The sequence below is a fragment of the Microtus pennsylvanicus genome, chromosome 2 (assembly GCF_037038515.1).
Source record: "Microtus pennsylvanicus isolate mMicPen1 chromosome 2, mMicPen1.hap1, whole genome shotgun sequence".
Taxonomy (NCBI): Eukaryota; Metazoa; Chordata; class Mammalia; order Rodentia; family Cricetidae; genus Microtus; species Microtus pennsylvanicus.
In genome coordinates, this window is record NC_134580.1 from 46,262,084 (window position 1) to 46,286,934 (window position 24,851).

Genomic DNA, 24,851 nt, shown 5'->3' on the forward strand with positions numbered 1-24,851 from the left:
CCGAGTTGCCCTGTTTGTGATTCAAAGACTGACACCCTGTAAGGAACCCTACCTGGAAGGTGACAGATGGCTGGGGGGTGGGGGTGAGAGATAGGTAGGCCTCTAAGGAACATTGACAGCCCAGTAGTAGACTCAGTTCATGTCCTATCTGCTATATGCTGTGTTCTGAGGTTTGCCATCTTCTAGTCCCAGACGCCAACACAAACGGGCTGCTAGCCTTAAGATTGTCTTTTTCCTTATTTGGGAGGCAGGAGGGGCGGAGGAAGGGAGGGGGGTTATAAAGGTTTAGTGACAAACTTTTTTTTAACTTTATTTTTATTGAGCTCTACATTTTTCTCTGCTCTCCTCCCTGCCTCTCTCCTCCCCTTCTACCCTCCCCCATGGTCCCCATGCTCCCAATTTACTCAGGAAGATCTTGTCTTTTTCTACTTCCCATGTAGATTAGATCTATGTATGTCTCTCTTAGGGTCCTCACTGTCGTCTAGGTTCTCTGGGATTGTGATTTGTAGGCTGGTTTTGTTTAAAAAACACTTGTGAGTGCATTTGATAATTGTCTTCCTGGGTCTGGGTTACCTCACTCAAAATGATGTTTCCTAAATCCATCCCTTTGCCCACAAATTTCAAGATGTCATTATTTCTTTTCTGCTGTGTAGTACTCCATTGTGTAAATGTGCCACATTTTCCTTATCCATTCTTCAGTCGAGGGGCATTTAGCTTGTTTCTAGGTTCTGGCTATGACAAACAATGCTGCTATGAACATAGTTGAGCACATGTCCTTGTGGCACGATTGAGCATCCTTTGGATATGTACCCAAAAGTGGTATTTCTGGGAAGGTTGTTTCCTAATTTCCTGGGAAATTGTCACACTGATATCCAAAGAGGCTGTACCAGCTTGCACTCCCACCAGCAATGCAGAAGTGTTCCCTTTTCCCCACAACCTCTCCAACATAAGTTGTCATCAGTGTTTTTGATCTTGGCCATTCTTACAGGTGTAAGATGGACTCTCAGAGTTGTTTTGATTTGCATTTCTCTGATGACTAAGGATGTGACAAACTTTTAAGACTCAAATATCATAACTTGTTTCTCCATGAACACAGTTCTGAAAGGGAGCTGCCATTCCACAGAATAACATGGATGAGGCATGCCAAGAGTCTGCCTGAACCTGGGCCTAGTGGTTCCCATGGCCTAGTGCTCCACGTTAAGCAAGAGACCTGCCTCAAATATATATGTAATGGGAAGAGGGATTAAGGAAGACACATGGTATCAATTCAGACCTTCCCATGCAAACATGTGCACCACACCCATGTATGCCTGAATATATATGCACACACACAATAGTAAGTAAATAGAACATGCTTAATAACTGCACTTTATACCCCACTTGGGATAGCTTTTTGGGAACCATGAGGCTATATAAAAGAAGTCTACAACATAAAAACAAAAGAGGCATCTAATCTACATGGGATGTAGAAAAAGATCTCCTGAGTAAATTGGGAACATGGGGATCACGGGAAAGGGGGTAGAAAGAGAAGGAAGTGGAGAAAAATATATAGCTCAATAAAGACAATTTTAGAAAATTTTAAAATTGAAAAAAATTTTTTAAAAAAGGCAAAAGAGTTTATTCTTCATTTTATTTGCATGTCCCAGTGAATCACCCCAAATACTGAAATCAAGAAAAACTTCAGTGTTAGCCCTAATTTGTGGAAACAATCATTCTTTTAAACATCTAGCTTATTCGACCCTTCATTTTCAATTGTAAATTAAGGCATATATTTACATGCTTATACACAAGCTTGGTCCTTGAGTGTCCAAGGAAGTCATACAGTTCTATGCTATATACATCCTCTTCAAGTCTCAACAGGCTTGACTTCCAAGTGGTTTCCCCTTCAATGAATCAGATACTTCATTTCTGAGTAGATGAGAGGAAATATTATAGAACACGCTTTGTACAGTACAGCACCACTACTGAAAAGGGCTCGGGGTTTTGTAGCCCACGGCTCAGATTTAAAGCAGAAATACGTGGCATAGACAGCAACGGCAAAGAAATGTCGGATCAACACTAGAGGGTGCGGAGACAATCTGTGGAGACAAAAAAGAACCATACTGTTTCAGGTCACAAAAGTCCTAACTATGTGTCATCAATAGAAGCTTAAGGCACTCTACATCTGAAGACTTACCAAGCTTATCTGCATTTGATGGCAAAAATGAATTTTTAGAATATATTATAAAAATCTACTTAGAATAACCCTTTTGAGAAGCCAATGGCCATTCTCTTAAGTCCTATTTTTTTCAGCTGTCTTCTTTCACTAATCTTGGGATCCAAACTGAAGTACAAAGTAGCCTACTGTGGTCTGGGTTGGCATCAGAACTGATATTCTGATTATAGATCAGGAAGACGAGCCTTGAAGAATTCACTTCTCAGACTTCCCAAGGATACATCTGCACTAGCAGAACTACTACTGAATTTCAAGCCAGTAAGATTAATAGCTGAGTTCAGAGTTCTCGGCTATCCTTGGCTCCTGGAGATCAGACGAGAAGACACCACAGGTAAAAACCACACTTCAATTTGACTTGGCAGGTTTAGCCACCTCATTCCATTTCTAATCAGTGTGTGTGTGTGTCCTGGAGGACAGACAGCACAGTGCTAACCCTGTCCTTTGTTCATTACTTGATGCCACTTCTTACATTTTTTTATTTTGTATTAGCATGCATGGTGTGGGGGAGGTCACACGCTATAGCACACATATGGAGGTCAGAGGACAACTTTGTAGAGTCCATTCTTCTCATGGGGTCTAGGGATCGAACTAGGGATGCCAAGCTATTGCAGCAAGCACTTTATCCTCTGAGACAGCACCCTGGCCTCTTGGGGCTACTTGTGACTTAGATACTAATGGCTAACAGGCTAGAACTAAACATCCATGGAGTAATACTGGCATAAACTGAGTGTTTTCCTTCTGCTGTTAGAACTTACACAGAAAGCAGCCCAACGGGACCCGCCACACATTCTCCACCAAGTTTAAAATAAAGAAAGCAAGCTTTTCGTAGCTGGTGCAAGGAATCTAAAATAAAATGTAGAAGTTATTATTCATTTATCTTATAGTGTTAATGATTATGTCAGAAAAAAAATAATGAAGATATAAAAATGCCAAACATGACAATTTCTTCAAAGCCCTAGAATTCAATAATCAGGAGTTTTTACCCTCCCAAGTTAACAGTCTAAGTGGTAATATGAGTACAGATTATCTGTCCCCATTAATTCTGCTAATACTTAGGACTTATGAGTTACTTTTAAATTATGTATGATTTTGTTGTAAATTAATTAAATGACACCGAATATTTTATAAGTGCTTACTATAAAAACACAATTCTAGCAACACAATTCCCAGGTTCTGAAGTGCCTAACCCATAGTGCTTGGTCAGCACTAGTTATCAAGAAGGGTAACTCTGCCTTATCTACACATAACTTCTTAATACATTTTGAAGCCTTCAAAACATAATTAATAATAAATAACTTTGGGGTTTTTTGAGACAGGGTTTCTCTGTATAGCTCCGGTTGTCCTGGAACTTAGCTTTGTAGACTAGGCTGGCCTTGAACTCAACGAGATCTACCTGCCTTTGCCTCCTGAGATTAAATGTGTGCACCACCACCCCAGCTAGATTTTTTTTTCACAAGATTTTTTTCTTTCTTTTTTCTTTTTTTTTTTTTTTTTTTTTTTTTTTGGATTTTCAAGACAGGGTTTCTCCGTAGCTTTTGGTTCCTGTCCTGGAACTAGCTCTTGTAGACGAGGCTGGCCTCGAACTTACAGAGATCAGCCTGCCACTGCCTCCAGGGTGCTGGGATTAAAGGTGTGTGCCACCACTGCCTGGCATGAAATATGGTAAACTTTTGTTCCATAACGTTCTTCCCTCCCCCTGATCTATCATTAACTTTGTAATGTTGTTAGCAGCTTCGATATGTAAGAATTCAAGAGCTTAGAAAAACTCCAAACTTAAAACTTGTTCCTCTTATGTGCCCAAGCAGCCACTGTAGCTCCCACTCTAGTTCAGCAGCCCTGCCTAGAAAACACGATGGATGATCCTTGGTGCTGGATGGCTCTAGTCTGTGAGAACCATCTCTTCCAATGCACAGCTCAGGCAGGAGCTTGAGCTGCTCAAATCCACATTTACTTTTTTTTTTTTTTGGTCTGTTTTTAAAATTAACTTTTATTTAGTACTTTGAGTGTGATACAGGGGTAGGGGTGCAAATGTCAGACTGTCATTTGTTTTTGAGATGCAATCTTATTATGTAGCTCAAGCTGACATCTCAATCCTCCTGCCTCAGCCTCCTGAGGGCTAAGAGAGCAAGCATGTACCTCCACACCTAGCTCAGAATTTCAGACCTTCATTATTAGGAATGTTTGACCTATGGACAGAGTGGCCAGCCTCTCTCCACTACAGAAAACAAGACGAAGCAGATGGCCATTTCCAGTGAGTGCCACTCCACTCATGCCCTGTAGCAGGAAAGAAACCCAAGGCTCAGGCTGAGGTGCCGATTCATGTGTGAGCAATATGTCAAAAGAAATTCAAACTAGTGTCAAGTAAAAAACCACACTGCCTTTCCATACCTGGCCAGGCGAGGATACACATCCTCTAGTCTGGACCAGAGGCACTGAATGAATGTGTTACTGAGATACACTAGGGATGTTCTCTAAGGAACAGCAACAGCCTTCAGACGAAGTGGTATATACATGATGCTCAGACATGAAAAGGAACTATCAAATTAGCAGCTGGCAAAGTTGGGTAAACTGTGATCACAGACTAACTACTTTAACTACTACCTTTTGCATTTAAGTCCCTTACCTAACAAAACTTAAAACTCTGTACAAATCAGTGAAGTTCACTTAAAAACATCTAAACTTACCATCTGTACCAGAAAATAATTCATACAAAGCCTGAGCCAGCACATTCACAACAAAGGAATGGGTCCTTTTTCTTGACCAATAGAATGACTTTTTGGCCTAAAAATGAAAAATATTGTTTATTACATAGTTAAAAAGAAAAAAAGCATAAGCTAATGTTTGTGATCTCCTCAAAATGCTATCTGTCCAAGGCCAACCTGCAGGCAGTAGTGCCAAACTCACTCTCAGGGCAGTGGGTCATATGACACTGAGCTCAGCTTACAGATCTGAGCAGAGTGGCCTGAACCCATTTGGTACAGCATATACTTAAGCATACAAATCAAAGATTCAGATTCAAGCCTGAACAAGACTATGAAACGCAGGCTTCCAAGCACAGATTCCCACGAGGGTCCCCTGCCTCACATCCCTAGATAGAATGTATTTTAAGCCATTTGCGGGGGAGGAAAACTCGAGATTCTTACCTGGAAAACAGCAGCGTCATCATAAAGGTCAGGAATGTCTTTTAACAGTTTTCTCCATAATTTTACATCTTTTAAAGCAACTGTCATTCCTCCACCAGTAAGAGGATGCCTCAGGTTATATGCATCTCCCAGAAGGAGAACGCCTATGGGAGAAGAACTAAGATCATGAAATCCTGGACAGCTCTGAAACAAAAAAGTTAGTGCTATAAACTTACGATTGACATGAGCTAAAATCCCAAGAATGAATTAAAATTAAATTTGCTTTCTGAGTAACTTAACGTTCTATATCTCAACAAAGCTGTAAGTCATATTGTCTATAGATGATAAAACTAAATATTAAACACATACCCTGCTAGGCATTCTTGCGAAGTAGAGGCAGGACAGACCCAGGAGTTCAAGGTCATCCTCTGCCACACAGTTTTAGTCTGGGCTTTATAAGATCTTTTCTTGGAGGGGAGGGGGTGTGGAGAAGGGGTACTGGAGAGCTGGCTTTGCAGGTAGGGGTGCTTGCTACTCTTGCAGAGGACCTGTGTGGTTCCCAGCACCCACATGAGACCACTGTAGCTCTAGCTCCAAGGATCCCGATGCCCTCCGCTAGCCTCTGAGGCCCTGCACACACATGGCGAGCACACATGTAAGTTAAAATAAAAATAAATCTTTAGCCAGGCGTGGTCCTGCACAACTTCAATCCAGTCCTCAGGAGGCAGAGACTGGTGGATTTCTTGGAGTTTGAGGTCAGTCTGGTCTACATCAGGCCAGGCAAGACTGCACAGTAAGATCTTCCAAAAAGTAAAGGATAAACCTTTAAAATATGGATTGAAAACACAACTATACCCCAGCTATCAATCACTATGACACCTGACCAAAATACCAGTTACAGGAATAGACTTGAGTTCCTAGAAATGCTACCATATCTCAGCCACCCTGGGGCAGGCTTTGCAGAGTCTATTCCCTCTTAGTCCCACCTCTCACTGTCTACCTTTTTATTGAAGCAACGTCTGCCCTAACCACCCTTCCACTTCAGAACCTCCCTCCCAGCCCTGGACACCCCTGTGGTAGTGGGAATGGAGCTTTATGGGAACTGTTCTCAATAACACTGTGAATTCATCTTCTTGCTCTTACTAGAAAAGTGGTCTTCCACAGGTCAATGGAATAACTTTTAAATCCCTTTTTGTGCTCTCAATGGCTGCATGGTGTCTTCCACAAAGTCAGAGTTCAATAATAATTATATCATAAAACTATGATGTTGGGAACATGTTAAGGTAACCATGTGAACTTACTACTCCAAGGCAACCAATTCTCAGCTTCATGTTATTTCCCGACCACAAATCTAATCACATGTCATCTGAAGTGAGGGCAGCATTATAAAATACTGCTAAGCGATACCTCGTTTGTTCACAGGGGAAGGAGGAAGGAAGCTTGCTGGCATGGTCCGCAGACGAGAGTTCTGAGAAGCCTCCAGGAACGGTTCCTTCAGGTGGTCTGCAATCAATGCCACCCAAACCAAATAAGTGGTTTGAAGCACTTCGGTTTCAAATTAGCATACATCTTCTTATCAAGCATAAAAGAATACTTAACTGTGTATGGGTTGTGGCTGTTACACAGTTCCTTGCAATAAACCACTAATTACCTACTTTATTTATAAAACTATCCATTAAGCACCTCATTGTGCATGTTAAGGAATGACTAAGGAATGTACGAGAAAACAGATGTAAATAACATACACAGCTGAACAGAACAGAGAGATGAGAAGAAGAAATGAGTCAAATTTACATCAGACAGGAGAAACCACGTTAACTGACAGCTATCTGTATTTAGCTTTTATCATCCACATATTCTAATATCACAGGAGATACACTGCCCGTTCACAATGAACTGTGCTGATCTCTGGGCCTCTTTTAGACACCACACTCAGGAAACTGGAAAAGAGGCTCTTGTGAGATTTACTTTAGACTGTAGATGACAATGAAGGTAAAATCCTATTTCTTACCAGGCATTTGTGGGTAAATTTGTTCGGCCATGTATTCTCTTAAATTCCTTGGCATTTCCCCACGAATATCAACAAGTACCCGTGTTTCATTGGCTGAAATCTGGTAGATGAGAACTGGACTTGGATTGACCAGAACAAGCTCTGCAAAATTGGCTTTAAACTGTGGTGCATTCTAAAAAATAATGAGAAAATATTTTAATAATTTTCAAATCTCAGGTTGCTTTTATTTTTCTACAATTACAACTCCTCCATACCTTCATAAGGAAGCCAACAAAATGAGATGAAACAGAAACTTTATTGGAGACAAGGTTCTTCCTGAACTTGGAGAAAAGCCCATCTGCAACAATAGTCAATGGGGCGTGGAGCTCCTATACAACAGAAGAACACCCAGCAATGGTTAGAGGCACACAAAAGGTCCATCCTTCTGAAACAAAGAGTGTACAGGAAAATATGTACCCCAAGCAACCTGTGGATATAAGAGGATGGAGTCCTAAAGGTGACACTTCCTCAGTCCCTGGAGGTCATCTCCCTTTGCTGTTCTGAAGCCAAAGCTATCAAAACTCTCCACCTTTCTGGATGAGAGGAAGAACTTCAAAGCAAACACAGGCCACGGAAGACTGAAGCTCATCACAAACTCCAACAACTGCCCAGATTCATTATAAAATCACTTACCCTCACTTGCTGCTGTTTAATGTGTGGTTAGACAGAAGAAGCACTTTTATACACATGACAATGTGTACTGATATACTACACCATGAGCAAGGAACCTGGTAGCCCTACCAGAGTACAGTTTCTAGAAAGGGACAACCCTGCACAATAGTCTAGAAGGGCCCTTTGCCTCTTTCTCTTTAAGAGACCAACAGTAACATACACTAGAAGCGGTTTTACCGTTATTTGCTGTCAACATTTTCCTAGTTCTGAGTATAACCACATATACAGTAACAACAGTGTCCACTGAGCTCCATCCCTGGGACCCACATGACCTCCACACACACACTGCAGCATGCACACTCCACACATACAAAATAATACAGAATTTCGAAAGGAATAGGGAGAACACCTCCTAGGAAGAAGTGACCTTCCCTAGTTCTCACCTTGGTGTCTCCAGTCTCCTTGTCCTTGTACTGCACTCCCGTCACGGCACTGTCTTCCTCTAGCAACTGAAGCACAACACCTTCTATAAACTTCACACTGAAGAAGGAACAGAAACACACAGCTGGAGTAGCACGCTGGAGTAATGTCCCTTAGCTATGGACTCTCCAACCCTTGCCTTGCGCTCATAGGAACTGGACACATGGATGTGCCTGACTGTACAAAGCAAGAAGTTTGCAACAGTGCAAAGCAGAAAGCTAGCATGTTTAGAATCATGTGAGGTTTTCACTTTGTAATGTACACCAAACACATATTACAAATGTAATTACTTTTAAAGCTGCATGTCTTTAATCATTCGTTTAAAAACAGAATACTGAGAAACCTAATAAAACGCAGTCAGACATAAAAGGGAAGAATTATTAGAATCATATTTGTTAAGGACACAGTATTGAAATCCCTCTAGGTTCACAGATTAGTACCACTCCAGAGCTCATCAGAGATTTCTTTGTACAGTGCACAGTGTTAATATAGAAACTCACAACAGGTCAAAGTGCAGAGTGAACATCTGTGACATGCTCAGCCACGAACGGCACATCTACATCACACCCTCCGCTAGGCTCAGAGATCACTGCACAAAGGGGACTGGGGAAGACAGAAAAACAGCGGAGTCTTCTGGACACAGCGAGCCCACTGAACGTCTGAACTCACGGGAGCTGTAGCTGCCTGCATGAGATCAAGCTGGTCTACATTCCAGCATGGAGGGCAGAGGGACTCATAAGCCCCCAAACCAAAGAAGCAGTGAGCAGTTAATAGCTGCCAGGGAAGAGAGAGTTGGCTTTCTTTAGGGATGTGGTACCTGATGGGTTGACCATGCTGCGATGGATAGCCTCACATCCGTGAGAATATAAGCAGTACAAACTGTACTTAGTGAGTCAGTAAAAAATAAAAGGACATGAAGGTGGGAAGTGATAAAGACATGGTGGGGTGGATCTGGGAGGAGTCATGGTAAATAAGGTCAAAATACATTGTATGCATGTATGAAATTCTCAAAGAACTGATTATATGTTTTTAAAAATAAAATGGCATTTGACAAATTTCAAACGTTATTATATCCATCAGAAAGATCATAACTTTTCTATTTGAGGCATGTTCCCACTTTTACACAATGAACACTCCACTTCTGTGAACAGCAAACATTTCATTCAGCCCTCAGGAAAAGTCCACCAACTTCTTCCCTTTGTCAACACAGTGGCCTGTGTCAACCACATGAGTGCTCTCATGTTTTTGGAACTTCCTTAATCAGCATTAAAAGACGTCAGGCAAATACAAGTTAATAATCAAGACAAGCAGCCAGTCCTGTCAGGCTAGGTTCTTGGTGAAAGAGGAACAGGGATTTCTTCTTGCCGTCCTCTGTTCTTTCTAGAAAAGGTACTGTAACCACCAACACAGACTCAAATGGGCACACACGGGCATGTGCTGTAGCCACAGCTCTAAGGTGGCCTCTAAATGCCAATCAAATAATAATCACCTAAATCTTACTTAAAGGTCTCAATATTCCTTATAGAGACACTAAATATATTTTAATTACGGATCATTTTATTATACCTATGCCATCTAGACCATGCCAAAAGTTTTGAACAACACTGATGAAATCTCGCCTGTATAAAAACACATTTTTATTCTATATATATTATTATATTATACATGAGCATGTGTATAGATGCCTGAGGAAGGCAGAAGAGGGCATCAGATTCTCTGAATCTGGAGCTACAGGTGGTTGTGAGCCATGACATAGGTGCCAAGAACCAAATTCCAGCCCTCTCCAACAACAGAAAGAACTGTCAACTGCTAAGCCACCACACCAGGGCTCAGGTTTGGCTCTTTAACATTATATGTTTAAAGTTGTGGTCTTACTTGGGCTCTGCCATAGCTGCTTTCCGGAGACTCATGATGAATTTGCCGTGGTGGAAAGCAATTCCGTTCTGCACTTGGTTGTTTTCTGACACCGGGTATGGAATTTGAACTTCAGATCTGCTTTCATAATCGTGAACTATGTAGCCGTGTATAAGATGGGCATTGAAACCCTCTACTGTATCTGCAAAAATAAATCAGTTCAAATAACTTTATTAATATGCTGAGAGTTACCAAGAAAGACACCAAGAGACAGACACAGATATTGAAAACAAGGCTCTCCCTCACAAAGCTGTAAGACCGGCTGGAGAACAGAACAACTGATACAACTATTACAAAACCCTTCAATATTTCCAGAAGACAAGCACACAGCTGCACTTCAGGTTAACAGCTGTCATTCGGGTCTGTGACTGCTTCACCTCAGAGACAAGCAAGAAAAACAACAAGAGATGAACTAAACCATGCTCCTTTCCTGAGGGAACCTGCTCTGTTCACAAAGACACAGAACCCAGTCTGTCCTTCTGAACATGTGTCCCAATGTAGAAACACAGGGGGTCAGGTGGGGAGAGGAGGGAAAGGAAAGAGAAAATAAAATATCATTAAAACTCTTTTTAAAGGTCCCAATTTATACATAAAGATTCAGTATATGAAAAGTAGATTTCCCAACCAAATATAACAGATAGTTTCTAAATGCTGATGGTTCGTACTGCCTATGAAAATTGAGTCAAGATAAACTGTAGAGTAATTTTAGTAAATCTAAACCAGAAAGCAACAGTCTGTTTTTTTATATTTAAGGCAAAATAAATTTAAAGAACCAACTGAAAATTTGAGAAATTTAAAAATTAATGTGAATTATAGGAAAGATGTCAAATAAAACAAAGTATCACTATTTGTGCATAAAATTCACTCACTAAAAATATTAATATGCAAGAAATAGTGAACAGAAAGTGTAGCAGTAATCCATTCAAAGCAATACAAATAGAGTCAGTGAACAAATTAGAATAAGCCTGGCATGTTGGCCTGTGCCTGAGACTCCCCAAGGGAGTCAAGACAAAACCTGAGAAGGTTTGTCCCAGGATCAAAATATATTCATGCTTTAATATTTCATGTATTTTTATTTTATGTGTATGAGTTTTACCTACACATATGTATGTGTCCACAGGCACATCTGGTGCCTGTGGAGCCCAAAGGGCATTAGATGCCCTACAAGTGTAGTTTCAGACATCATGTGAGGGCTGGGAGCCAAGCCCAGGTCCTCTGTGAGAGCAGCACACAGCTATGCATGGAAGTAAGCATCCACTGTAAGCTAAAGATGGAATCACACATAAGAAACCCAGGCTTGACATGGTGGTACACACCTTTAAACCCAGTAGAGAGGCAGGTAGATCTGAGATCAGCCTGGTCTACAAAGTAAATTAAATTCCAGGCTAGCCATGGTTACATACCCTGATCCCGTACCCAAAAAAACTAAAGAAAACACAGCTTTGTGTTCTGACTTCATGCAAAGCTCTGAACTTTAAGCTGAAGAGTCCCATAAATAAATGTTATCAAAAATCGCAGGAGACACAGGAAGTTCTAAATATGTAAAAAATTTTCAGTATATGCAGAATAGAGCACTTTCATGTGTAAGTATCACATGAAAGATGTCGGTTTTCCCAAAATTGAACTATATATTCAATGCTTTTTAATCAGAATCTTGGAAATGTTTTTCCATAAAGCTTAAAAACATGACTCTAAATTATATACAAACAAAAGAGTGGGGGGGTCTAACAAAAAACAAGGTAATACTAAAGAAAATAAAGTTAAGGATAGTGAATACTAGATCCCGAGACATGGTATAGGCATAATTATAATGCATTAGTTGTAAGATTTATGGATATTAAGTACAATCTATATGGCAATCAATTCACTAATAAAAAGTCCACAATCCAGGATGGATCACTTGATATTATGTTAGACAGCCTTTATCTGCAATGTAACCATTCCAAGTAATTCTACCACACACAGTTCATCAAACCTGAGGGAAATAAACATAGTTAATGTTTAAAGAACTCTTACTGGCAATAGTAAATGTATACTGGATAAATACCTGGAGGGTTGTTCTCAATCCTCTGGGGACGGTGCAATGGTTAAGAGTATGCTTTGCTCTTCCAAGGGACCCAAGCTCAATTCCTGACAACTATATCAGATGATCACAACCACCCATAGCTCCAGCTCCCCACAGGCACCTGTACTCACATGCATGCACATGCACATACACACACACACACACACACACACACACACACACACATGCACACCACTGATAACACACAAATAAATAAATCTTAAAAAAAATAAATAAATAATCCACTGGGACTTGTAGCCACAACCATGTAGCTGTTTCCTGAAGCTAGATCTATAAAATATTATCTAATCTCTAGTGTGAAATCATTTCTGATTAGCTGAAGTTTATATACAAGGTTAATAAAATCCTCCTTCTGGATATTGACACGCCTGCTTGATGCAAGGTGGTCCCTTAAGGAATCTGTAAGAACAGCCATGGGACTTTCCTTCTTTGTAAAGTCATGGTTTTGTTTGGTTCAAGAGCATGGCATCTTTTTGCTTTCCTCTGTGTTATTTCTTTTGGAGCCTGCTTTGGCTCCCCATCACCTCCCTGATCTATACTTGCACGTCCCAGAGCTCAGTCCTGAACTTCTTGGCAACAGTTAACCTTGCGTAAATTCTATGGCCCATCCCTTTCTCACACCTAACACCTGATTCATCAGGAGGTTCTACCCTCTTCCTGCAAGATAAATTCCCAGTACGGGTCACATGCCTCTACTACTGTGGCTGTGTCTTAAGTAACCAGCAATTGTGCAATAGCTTCCAAGATAACCTTTTTTCTGGCCTTACCACTCCATGGTCTTTTTCCTACTCAGAATGTAGTTTTAGATAATATTCTTGATCACCACTTTTAAAATGCGGGCCTTAATAGCTCTTTACATTTCCAGTGACTTCCCTTTGGAGAAAAAAACCAAACAAAACAACAACAAAAAAAAAAACAGACCTTTATAGTGGACACCACAAACCCACAGGATCAAGCCCCACTGCTATCTGCCACCTTCTCCAGTTGACTTTCCTCCACTCGCAACACTGAAGGTCCTCAGGCTTGATAGCTCTTTCCAGAAGACAAAAGCTAGGCCTGGAATGTACACTCTCCTGATCTCCAAGGCTTATTCTCCACCTTCATTTCTTGACTCCAAGGTAACTTCTAATGACAAAAACTATCTCCACCAACTTGCTATTCCACTATTTCTGATTTTCTTTAGTCCCTACAATCTTCAAACAGTTTATCTACTTTTTTAAAAATGTACTGTCTTTTAGCACTCCCTCTTTAGCATCCACTAAGATGTAGTCTCAGAAATAGACAAAAGCCTACTTGTCAATGTTTTTAAAGTATTTGTTGAAGAAGTCATTCTCAGCCAGCTGTGTGCTGATCAAAGTCTGGCTCCAAGCACAGTAAGTGCCCTGAGCTTTCTGTTTCAGGCTTTCTCTTGCTGACAACGATGAGGATATTTCAAAGAAAAAGCTTGTGTGTTTATTTTTATCCCTGTCACTGACATATAACAATTGTTATGTGTTTACAGGGGTCTAATGCGATTGTTGAAGTCTTGTACCTTGACAATAAAATTATGAAACTCAGTACATTCATCACCTTAAGAAATATATTTGCCACTCTCAGCCACAGCATCAGCTTCTCCTCTCTCCCTTATACATTACTATAAAAAAAAAAAAAGCACTCTTGTATCAAATACACCTCCATTGGCCTCATATTCCTATCTAATTTTTGTCCTAGCTCTGTTTCCTGCCATCAAATTAGTTTCTCAAGAAATGACTCAGCTGGCTGGTCACTGGTTGCTCTTCCAGAGAACCATAGTTCAGTGCTCACAACCATCAGATCCATAGGATCAACAACCTCCTCCAGCCTTCTTGGGCACCAGGCCCATGTGAGACAAAGAATATACATAGGCAAAACACTCAAACATGTAATAATTTTTTGTTAAATTTTAAAATCTCATACAGAAATAGTTTTCTATAGGTTAGGGATCTGTTCAGGGGTAGGGTGCTTGCTGTGTATGCACAAGTCTCTAAGTTCAATCTCCAACATCAGAGGAAGGAAAAAAAATAATTTTGTAGTTTCAAATTATGACGTCTCCCTCTCATTTCAGCTTAGGTTTCCTTTTATTGCCACAGATTGCCAAGTCCAGGGGTGAGTGTTCTTCACTCCTCCCACCTAGCATTTGGTCAGCAAACATGGCACAGCTGTTCCTTCCCTTCCTGGTATAAACCCATGTCTTTCAAAGCAGCTGCTTGAGGCAAAAACCTAAGGATTGCTTCATGCGTGCCTGTGTGCATGCATGCGTGTAACCCCTGCCTCTTATCATGTGTCCACTTTCCTTTACAATTTGCTACCAGCCAGCACATCAGTTAAAAACACCACCACTGGATCTTTGCTACCCCACCATCACAGTCTTAGTCTATGCTTGGGGGGTTGTTTTTTGTTTGTTTGTTTTGAGACAAGGTCTCTCTATGTATCCCTGGCTGTCCGAGAACTCTCTATGTAGATCAGACTGGCCCTGAACGCTGAGATACACCTGCCTGTGCCTCCCAAGTGTTGGCATTGAAGGTGTGGTGCCACGCCTACCTTATACTCTATTCTTCATACTGTATCCAGGTTTGTTTCCCCAACGCCATTGTAGATAAGTGGTGATGTGGGACCCAACGAACTATAAAGTGAGCTCTGAATTGTGATCTTTAACTCGCAAAGCCAGAAGAATTTTAAAAAGCAAACTAGAAGAAATTTCGGAAGTAGAGATGGGGCTCAGCGGCAGAATAGTTTTTAACCTGGGGCAGGCCTGAGTTTGAGCCCTAGGCCCACTAAAAAGGGGCAAAACATTTCAGTCAGCTGAAATACATATGGCTACACTGAGCCACGATGTAACAGGTGCTGCACTGTGCTGTGTCGAGTGAGGAGTTGCTGGAGCTGAAGCCACTGCTGCAGATGCAAAATGGAGTCCTGTCACATTCCTGCTCCGCTGCATATAAAGCCTACATGGCCGGGATCATGTCACATTCCTCTCTGCTGCGTATAATGCCTACATGGCTGGGATCATGTCACATTCCTCTCTGCTGCGTATAATGCCTACATGGCTGGGATCATGTCACATTCCTGCTCCGCTGCGTATAATGCCTACATGGCTGGGATCATGTCACATTCCTCTCTGCTGCGTATAATGCCTACATGGCCGGGATCATGTCACATTCCTCTCTGCTGCGTATAATGCCTACATGGCTGGGATCATGTCACATTCCTCTCTGCTGCGTATAATGCCTACATGGCTGGGATCATGTCACATTCCTGCTCCGCTGCGTATAATGCCTACATGGCTGGGATCATGTCACATTCCTGCTCCGCTGCATATGAAGCCTACATGGCCGGGATCATGTCACATTCCTGCTCCGCTGCGTATGAAGCCTACATGGTCTAGCTTCTGCCTCCCTCTTCAGCCTTCAGGACAAGTCATCTTCTTTCCCCATCACCCACTGCTTTCTCTATGTGTCTCCTTCTCAGTTCCCTTAACAAAACAGTAGGCAAGAACACAGTGCCTACAATGCACAAAGTATTGTTCTGAGTGGTCTACATATCCAAATTCACTTAGTCCTCATAATATGTGAAACAGAGGGTCTTCAAATGCCTTTCTTATAAATGAAGGAACAAATCATACACAGAAGGCTAAGTTACTAGGTTTAAAGTTAGTCACAAGGCATACAGCTTTGTTTGTGGCTTCTCACCTTACAGCTGAGTTCCTTCTGTGCTCTACGTATCAAGAGTATCTGTCTCGACCATTAGTACACGTTGGCACTCAGTATAACTCCTCATTCAAAGACAGCAGTAAATAAACATTTTCCAGATGAATGTGAGAAGTACTTAAAAAGCACCGGCTGGGTAAATGAATCATCCATAAACACACGATCTGAGGGAATAACTCCACGCCAGAAGCATATCACACACTCTATAGGTGATAGCTCTAGGCAGTGAGTTCAGTGTCTTCGTAAAGACAGTCCATTTTAGACATTTCATTATCTCGTTATGTCTAAGCAGCCTCTTCTCACACTACTAAACGTTTCTGTTCTTCGCAAATATAAGTTTTACAAGGAAGGAAGGAAGGAAGGCAGATTAGTCTAAAGTGAAGGGCACTCATTTTTACCATCCAACTCCTGAAAATCAGATACACCTACCTCCGAGGCCCAGCTCTTTAAGAACATGGTAACCACCTGGCTGCAGAAGCTCACCAACGATTCTGTCAGGCTCTTTTAAATCTCTCTCGATTACCGTCACCTTTCTTCCATCTCTGGAAAGAACCGTTGCCAAGGTAGATCCGAGTACACCAGCCCCCACAATGATAACTTCCGGATCATTCGGAGAAGATGCTGACACTGAGGTAGCTGCTCCTGTCAGTGTTGTTTCTGAAATACTGGCTTCTTTTCTGCACTGTTTAACAAAAAGAACATTATGCTTTCTAATCTATTGACTTAAATCATATTACTAACACATAAGCTACTAGACTTTTACATCTTGAACAAAAACTGGACCACAAACATTTATTAAACCAAATCAATGGTGTATTTTAAAATCCAGGTAGATATATAAAAATCAGTATCAAAATACTGATTGCCTAATTATTGGCTAAATAGAAATGTATGTATCCCAATAAAACTGAACATATATTCCTTTTTCTGGACTTACTAATTAGAAAGTGCTGTTACATGAACATATTTAGAAATCCATATCCGGTCAGATACTATAAATATGTATCATGAAATTCAGAGACAACCTAGGACAAACCCTAGCATTTAATCACTCAAGCTCATATTAAGCATCTACAGGTGTGGTTCTCTCCCAGCTTCTGACTGTCCCCGTTACATATGTGTCAGTGGGCACTCAACACGCTCCAGCAGCTCCCTGGTTTCCAGGGAAGGAGAAAGCCTGAAGCAGGCAAAATGAAACCAGCCCACCAGTTTACAATTCAGTTTTCCTACCCCACAAATTCTCTACACAGCACTGTGACAGTCATAGTACTCCAGCTACCTGGACCAGAACTCAACCTCAAGGGGAGGTCTCCAAAATACAAACCCCAGAGTTCTTACCTTGAGAAGTAAGGCCTCACCTCCAATCCGCAAGCACCAAATAGTAACAGAATACACCCACTGTAGACTAGTGGCAACAGCTAGTTACTTATTAGATGGCTATGCACCCGGCATTCTGCAAATATGAAGTCACTTAACTCCCTGTCTACAAGCGACGGGGGTGCCACCCTCACCTAACAGAACAGGAAAGTGATTCGTGCAGAATCCTATTCCTAAAGTGTCACAGCCAGTAGTGGAAGAGTCAAAATTCAGATCCAAACCTAATCTGTACTATGGACATGACAAAATAAAGCAGATCCAGGAGTCTGTGTTGCTTTGTGGGTAACGAACTCATTCTATCTGGCCACAACCTTCTATGCCAGGCTGAGTACCCTGCTACAGTCTCACAGGCAATATCCCTGTTATTGTTATTATTAATATTATAACTATTATTATCATTAGGTAAAAATCGAGCATTGTTCCTCTCACTCTTAAGTCCTTCCAGTGTTCTTGGGGGGAAACTTCAAATATCCACGGCCAACAGGCCCTACATGTCTGGCTTATACTAGTCTCTCTCTTATCTCCCGCCACAGGCCTCTGTCTTTCCCTGGCGGTAATAACAAGTATTCAAAGATTCCGTCTCTGACACGGGACCATCATTCAACTATCATTGACTTCGGACCTGACGCCACTGGTTTATTCATTGCTTCAGTGAGGAGGAAGGATCTCTGCCAGCCTTTAAAGTGTTGAACATTTTTACTGCTTTTCCAACTGTTCTGTTACTTTCCCGTCAGCTGTCACTTCCCTAAGTAGCCTTACCTGTCACACCTCAACGCTTTCTTCTCAGGTACAAATATCATCCTATCAAAGGATTTAAATAAAAGCCACTCTCATTCTGTCCTGCAAATGAAAAGCTAACATTGCCTATCCAACCAATAGCCAAGCCCTTACCCAACGATCAGACAACACTAAATGAAACAAATTCTCTTGTCTTTCCGAAAAATCAAGGATCATAACCATACACAATCCAGAACTTAAAAAAAAAAAAAAAAAACCTCAACTACATGAGAATATTGAAGCTTCTAGGTCATCACTTTCCTGACTTTTAATGAAACCGTAAACTTCAGTGACCTCGATCTGAAGTTTAAAATTAGACGCCATTCATTTGCCCACTGTGGAACCAACCTACCTTACTGGACTCCAGCTCCTCTTTCTTTTCTGGTTCAGGGGGTGACTTGGCCCAGAAGAAGCCAATAAGAGGCAAAGCTGAGAGAATATCAGAGAAGGCAGCAAACTGGGAGCCACTCTGCTGACGACCGAGGAGGCCCGCGTTTCGATGGCGACAGCGGTAGGAGAGCACCAGGCCCAGCGACAGGAACACCAGCACGCACAAGAGGAGCTCCTTGTTGGCCAGGGTGACATCCCCGCATTTCTTATAAAAATAGGTGAAGGTAGCAATGCCAAGAAAAGTCCACATGGCTCAAAAGCTTCTTTGGTGCCAAGGCTGAGGAATTTTGGGTTGTTTTGTTTTGTTTTGATTTGATTTGTTTTGGGATGGTCTTTTTTTTTCCCCTCGGGAGGGGTTTGATGATTAAAACTTTCTCTCCAAAATGTGGTTCTTAAAAGGGGCCTGGGACACTGGCCCAACCCCTTCCTGCCAACAGTTTCAAGATCACGAGTCAAATGAGATCAATTTTTGAAATCATTCGGAGTACAAACGTAATCTTAAGTTGTCCAGGACTTAGAAAGCAGCATTTAAAGCCTGCCTACAGCACCTACAGCACCCTTCATTCAGCCAACTGACAGGCGGGTGTCTCTATATTTACACTGGGGAGGGGTACGAGTGTTGCTGTTTACTTCGATGTCCACTCCTCGGGCTGTAAATGGTCTTTTGTCAGTTGCAGCAAGTGCTCGGTAGGAAGGAGTTGGCATACAAGGATGAGGGTGATGGGAAAGCTGCCCCTAAGCGACACTGCCCGGCAGCCTCCAACAAAAGATGGCCCCGGAGTCCCGAAGCACGGCTGGAGCGGGGCAGCGCAGCTCTCCCAGGAGACCTCGCCTCAGCCAGCCCCGAAGTCACGGCCCGGAACCTGCCCGACCGCCACTTGCCTTCCTCGAGGGTGAATGGCTGTCTCCGGAGAGCGTCCGTCAGAGCTCGGTGAGGACGCGGGACAGCCGGGTCCCCAGCATCCCTCGCGGACAGTAACCAGAGTAACCACAGCGCGCCCCGCTCGCAGCCCGGCCCCACGAGCTTCAGCCACCGGGCGGGCTCGGCCCAGCCGAGGGACCAGGGGGCGAGGCTCCGACCCGGCACCGCCCCGCGAGCGGACCCCGCCTCCCACGCCGCTCCGGACCAATGAGAGCGCGCACCGCGCGGTAGGCTGAGATGGCGCTATGGAGCGTTCGGCCAATGGCAGGAGGCTCACTCCGCTCGGCGCCAGTCGCGGAGGCGCTAGGGCGATGTTGCGTGGTGCGGGGCGGGCGCGTGGGGTGGGCGCCGGCCCGGTGGGCGGATGGGGCGGTGCCTGCTCGGCTGGGCTCCCGCGGGGTCCTCCAGTCCCACCTGCGGAGGGTGGAGCTGGCTCTGGAGGAACGCAAGGTAGCCGCGCACAGCCCGGGCGTAACCGAGCTCGTAGAGGCCGCCCGGCGGACTGTGGGCACGGGCTGAAAATGCGTGAAGGACGTGACACACCAGCGATCCTGGCGTCATTCGTGGACGCAGGCTGAAGGGAAAGAAGCGAGTCGTGGGAAGTGGAGCACGCCTTTAATCCCGGAACTAGGGAAGCAGGAGGATCTTGGTCTGTCTAACGTGTTCCCGTCCCGTCAAAGCTACGTGGTGAGACTTGCTTTGAAAAAAGGTGATCTAATTAACAGCAACACCGAAACTGTCTAATAAGATTCTTTTATGTTTCATGCACTGTGCCAGAAGCTTTGCAAACATTTATTCAAACTTTACAGCCACCTTCCCAAAGAGGTATTTATTTACCTTTGCTTCACAGGTGAAGGAGGTGAGCGGTTTATCTGTCATAGTTCATGACGCTGATCATTTTATAGCCCCCACAGCTACTACCATGCAACCTTGCAACCGAGTTCCAGCCTCAGCGGTACCATTGAATTATCAAGCATTCATTGACTTCTTAGTTACCTGTGTTCATGTTAATTCTGCAAGACCTTGCCCTGGGAGGTTACTATTTATAATTGTGGCAATATTTCATGACCTACAATTCATGACCTAAAATTCAATGTTTACCTTCTTTATAAAAGTAGAAACTTACCCTTAAATACGTGTCCCATATCTTTGTTAGTTTCTGCTGTCCTTTTTAGTCTTGCAACAATTCAAAAAGGTACAATTGTTTAACCAGTATTCTGTATTATAAGGAAAGAAGAAATAAAACTCATGTAATTAGTTACTCCACCCCAGAGTGGGCGCAAGGGCACGCCCACCTAACCCACAATTGATTCTATCTAGCTCCGCATTTCTTTCTTTTAGACTTTTTTAATTTATGCATTTTGTCTACATATACATTAGCACATCAGAAGAGGGAATTAGATCCCATGGTACTACAGTAATAACCGCCATATGACTTCTAGGACTTGAACTCAGGACCCCTGGAAGAGCAGTCAGTGCTCTTAACTGCTGAGCCATCTCTCCAGCCCTAACTCCACATTGCTTTTGTCTTTTCTTTTCTTTTCTTTTTTTCTTTTTTGTTTTGTTTTCCAAACAGGGTTTCTCTGTGTAACAGTCCTGGCTGTCCTGCAACTCTGTAGACAAGGCTGGCCTCAAACTTACAGAGATCCACCTGCCTCTGCCTCCCAAGTGCTGGAATAAAGGCATGTGCAGCCACTTCCTGTCCCTAGCTCCACATTCCTCATGTACATCTCTCAATGTTCATGAAATATTTCTTGAATCCAACATAAGCTGAAATCCTGGGGAATTTAAAGGAGTCTTGACCTTCCTAAATGTGTATCACCTTTGGGCACTAGTAGGAGAAAATAAGACATATCTAATACTTTCAAATGCACATTTCCACAGGACATAGGATAGGATGAATTCTCAGTAGTCAGATACATAAACCAAACAAAGAGGCAAAATAAAACTGCCGCCCCTAAAGCTGAGGACTCATGTCCAAAACACAGAATTAACTCAGGAAAAAGACTGTCCACATTTAAAAATGGGATTTGAGCCAAGTGTGGTGGCACACGCCTTTAATCCCAGCACTCAGAGGCAGAAACAAGCAGATCTCTGATTTCAAAGCCAGCCTGGTTTACAGGGCAAGTTCCAGGAAAGCCAGAGCTACACAGAGAAACCCTGTCTTGAAAAACAGATGAGGGCTAGAGAGATGGCTCAGAGGTTAAGAGCAATGGCTGCTCTTCCAGAGGTCCTGAGTTCAATTCTCAGCACCCACATGGTGGCTCACAACCATCTGTAATTCAATCTGGTTCCCTCTTCTGGCATGCAGACAGAACACTGTATACATAATAAATTAATTAAAAAAAGAAAAGAAAAAAAATGAACAAAAAATTTTTAATGGGTATTTTCTTTTTTAGACACAGAAAACATTCAAGAAATCGCATCATTTACTTAAACTTATCTTTCCCTGGGTAAGCCCACAGAGCAAGTAATGAACTATCTCCATTTGTTCAGACAAAATACAGTAATTCAATTGCAGTCCCAACTTCCACTTGTCTTTTTGCTTAGTCATAATGTAGGTAGAGTTTTCTGTCCCACCAGCCCCGCCTACACATAACAATACTATTTATATATTTTTTGAAGCTATTTCTATCTCACCTTGCTTTTTTTAGTTTTATTTATATATTTACTTATTTATTTTGAGACAAAGTTTCTCTGTGTAGCCCTGGCTGTCCTGGAACTTCCTCTGTAGATCAGGTTGGCCTCCAACTCAGAGATTTACCTGCCTCCGGAATGTTGGGATTAAGGGCCTGCACCACCACTGCCTGGCTTCGAATTTTTTTAAATGATAATGATGTCTACCTTTTCTTCACCGTTAGAGGTATCTCTCACTGATGATCTCATACCCTGTTGATGTGGGCCTTGCTGTTCATTAAACTTGCAAGCTCTTTTTTTCCAGATTGTTTGGCAAACACAACAAAGAAACTTCAGAGGACAGTGAGCATAGAACACCTTAATTCTAATGGTCTATTATGGAGAAAAAAAGAACCCCGCCAGGCCCTGGGACTCAAGAAGAATTTGAGCCTGGAAATGGAAGGATCGGGACCATTCTCTGGAACAGCTTCCTTGGGTCCACTCATGAAGAAAATCACCCCTTGAGGGGGCTAGAAAGGCTGGACATGGGTCTTGAGTGCTGACGGGGGTATGCACTCCTGCCGAAGCATTTCACAGTCAGCACATCTGTAAGGTTTCTCTCCTATGTGGGTTCTCTGGTGCCTGATCACATTGAACGTCTGTCTGACTGAAGGACTCGCCGCAGTCAGGACACTTACAAGGCTTCTCTCCCGCGTGTGTCCTTTGGTAAATTCTAGGGTTGAGCTCTGACTGAAAGACTTATAGCGCCCAGAACACCGGTAAGGCTTCTCTCCAAAGTGTGTTTTTTGGTGTCTAATGAAGTGGGAGCTAAGGCCAAAACTGTTTCCACATTCCCAGCCCTTACATGGTGTCTCTCCCAGTTGGACTCTGTACTCCTGCCTACGCTGTAGCTCTGAGGCACGCTTTCTTCACGTTCTGTAGCACCAAAGGATTTCTTTCCTGTGTGCATTTTCTGGTTTGTTAGAAGGTTTGAACCTCAACTAAAGGTTATTCAACATTCTGGACAGCCTTAGGGGTTTCCTCATGTATGTATTCTCTGTTGCTTTTTAGAATGGAATTAGAAACCAAAGGCGCCCCCGCGCCCACGACATGTGTAGGGTTTTCCACCTGTGTGCATTTGCTGGTGGCAAATCAGGCTGGAACCCTAACTGAAGTTCTTCCCGTCACTGGGGCACCTGTAGGGTTTTCCTCCAGTGTGAGTCCTGTGTTCTATTAGAACATAGCTGTGACTGAGGCCGTATGGCCTCTCACTGGGATGTGATCTGTGATGCTGCTTTAGGCGAGAGCTGCTACTGACATCCTTCCCACGGGTGGCAGAACACTTGTAAGGGTTCTCTCCTGTGTGAGTTCTCTGGTAGGGAATAAGATGGGAAGTATCACTGTAGCTTTCCCACACTTGTTATGCAGGCGGGGCTTCTCTCCTGTGTGTGTTCTTAAGTGCTGCATCTGCTGGGAACTGTTAGAAAGCTTTTCCCACATGCAGGACAGGGATGCGGTTTTCCTCCACGTGTGTCCTCTGGTGTGCACGCAGGATTATTGCTGAGGCTTTGCCAGGCTTTGGCATTTGTAGGGCTTCTCTCCACAGATGAATTCCACTGGACAGAGGTGCTGATGTGTTCTCCTGAACCCCATCCTCCATGGTAAGGTTGTTCCCCTTCCTTCCCTATAGAATCTTACCATTTCTCTGACTTGACATCATTCTCATATGAACCATGGCACCAAATCTTGTCGCCCTGAAAGCATGTCAGCATTTCCTCTGTATTTCCCTGCTTAGAATTCTGTAGCCCACATCTTTAATAGCATTTTGGAGCTTTCCCTTTCAGTTTATCTGCCTTGGGTGTACTGATTTGAACAGTCCCCAAATTACCCTTAATTTCATCTCCTACAAGAATTTAAAAAATAATAATAATAAATATAAGATAAAGCATAGTCCCTTATCTTGCTTGATAAGGAAATTCTGAACTGAAGCAAGAGAGAATAAGAATAATAATGAAAAACCTCATAAAGCATTTCATAGAAAAGCGTTTTTTTAAGTCTGTATATATGTGTGTGCTTGAAGATTTCTTACCTTGAGTTTCTTTCCTTTTTTTCTTTTCTTTTTTTTTCGGGGGGGGGGGTTGGAGACAACGTTTTTCTGATTGTCCTGGAACTCCCTTTGTAGATCAGGCTAGCCTCAATCCCACAGAGATCTGCCTGCCTCTGCCTCCCACATCTAGAATTAAAGGTGTGAATCACCACAGCCTAGTGTTACCTTGAGTTTCCATTACTATGATAAAATGCCACAGCTTAAAGCAACTTGGGGAGGAATGCTTATTTTATCTTATACTTACATAGTTAGAAGTATTTATTACGTATATTCTCCACCTCCCTTCCCAACCTTCATAACAAAGTAATGAAAATGAGAAGCATGGCCCTTTAGAAGTCCTTTCAGGAAGTCTTATTCTAGATATAAGTGTTCAGAATTAAGAGTCAGTCTCTTATTCCTATTAGAACTAAAAAAAATTTTTTTAATTTACAATTATCTTATGTACATGAGTGTTTGTC

At 42.6% G+C, this 24,851-nt stretch overlaps 1 protein-coding gene and 1 long non-coding RNA gene across 2 annotated transcripts; one reads left to right on the plus strand and one right to left on the minus strand.

Annotated features, from left to right (window-relative positions):
- Nucleotides 1-1,616: 1,616 nt before the first annotated feature.
- Nucleotides 1,617-19,802, minus strand: Sqle (squalene epoxidase). The gene is made up of 11 exons (XM_075960933.1): nucleotides 18,711-19,802; nucleotides 16,634-16,886; nucleotides 10,355-10,535; nucleotides 8,443-8,539; nucleotides 7,603-7,716; nucleotides 7,349-7,520; nucleotides 6,745-6,840; nucleotides 5,359-5,501; nucleotides 4,900-4,996; nucleotides 2,971-3,058; nucleotides 1,617-2,078 (listed from the first exon to the last, which is right to left on the minus strand). Exons 1-11 carry the CDS (start codon nucleotides 18,996-18,998, stop codon nucleotides 1,886-1,888), a joined length of 1,722 nt encoding a protein of 573 aa, XP_075817048.1. The 5' UTR covers nucleotides 18,999-19,802; the 3' UTR covers nucleotides 1,617-1,885.
- Nucleotides 19,803-19,983: 181 nt separating this feature from the next.
- On the plus strand, nucleotides 19,984-23,311 carry LOC142843494 (uncharacterized). Its single transcript, XR_012909636.1, has 2 exons — nucleotides 19,984-20,379; nucleotides 22,612-23,311. It is a non-coding gene; the product is annotated as an uncharacterized LOC142843494 (long non-coding RNA).
- The last annotated feature ends 1,540 nt before the right edge of the window (nucleotides 23,312-24,851 follow it).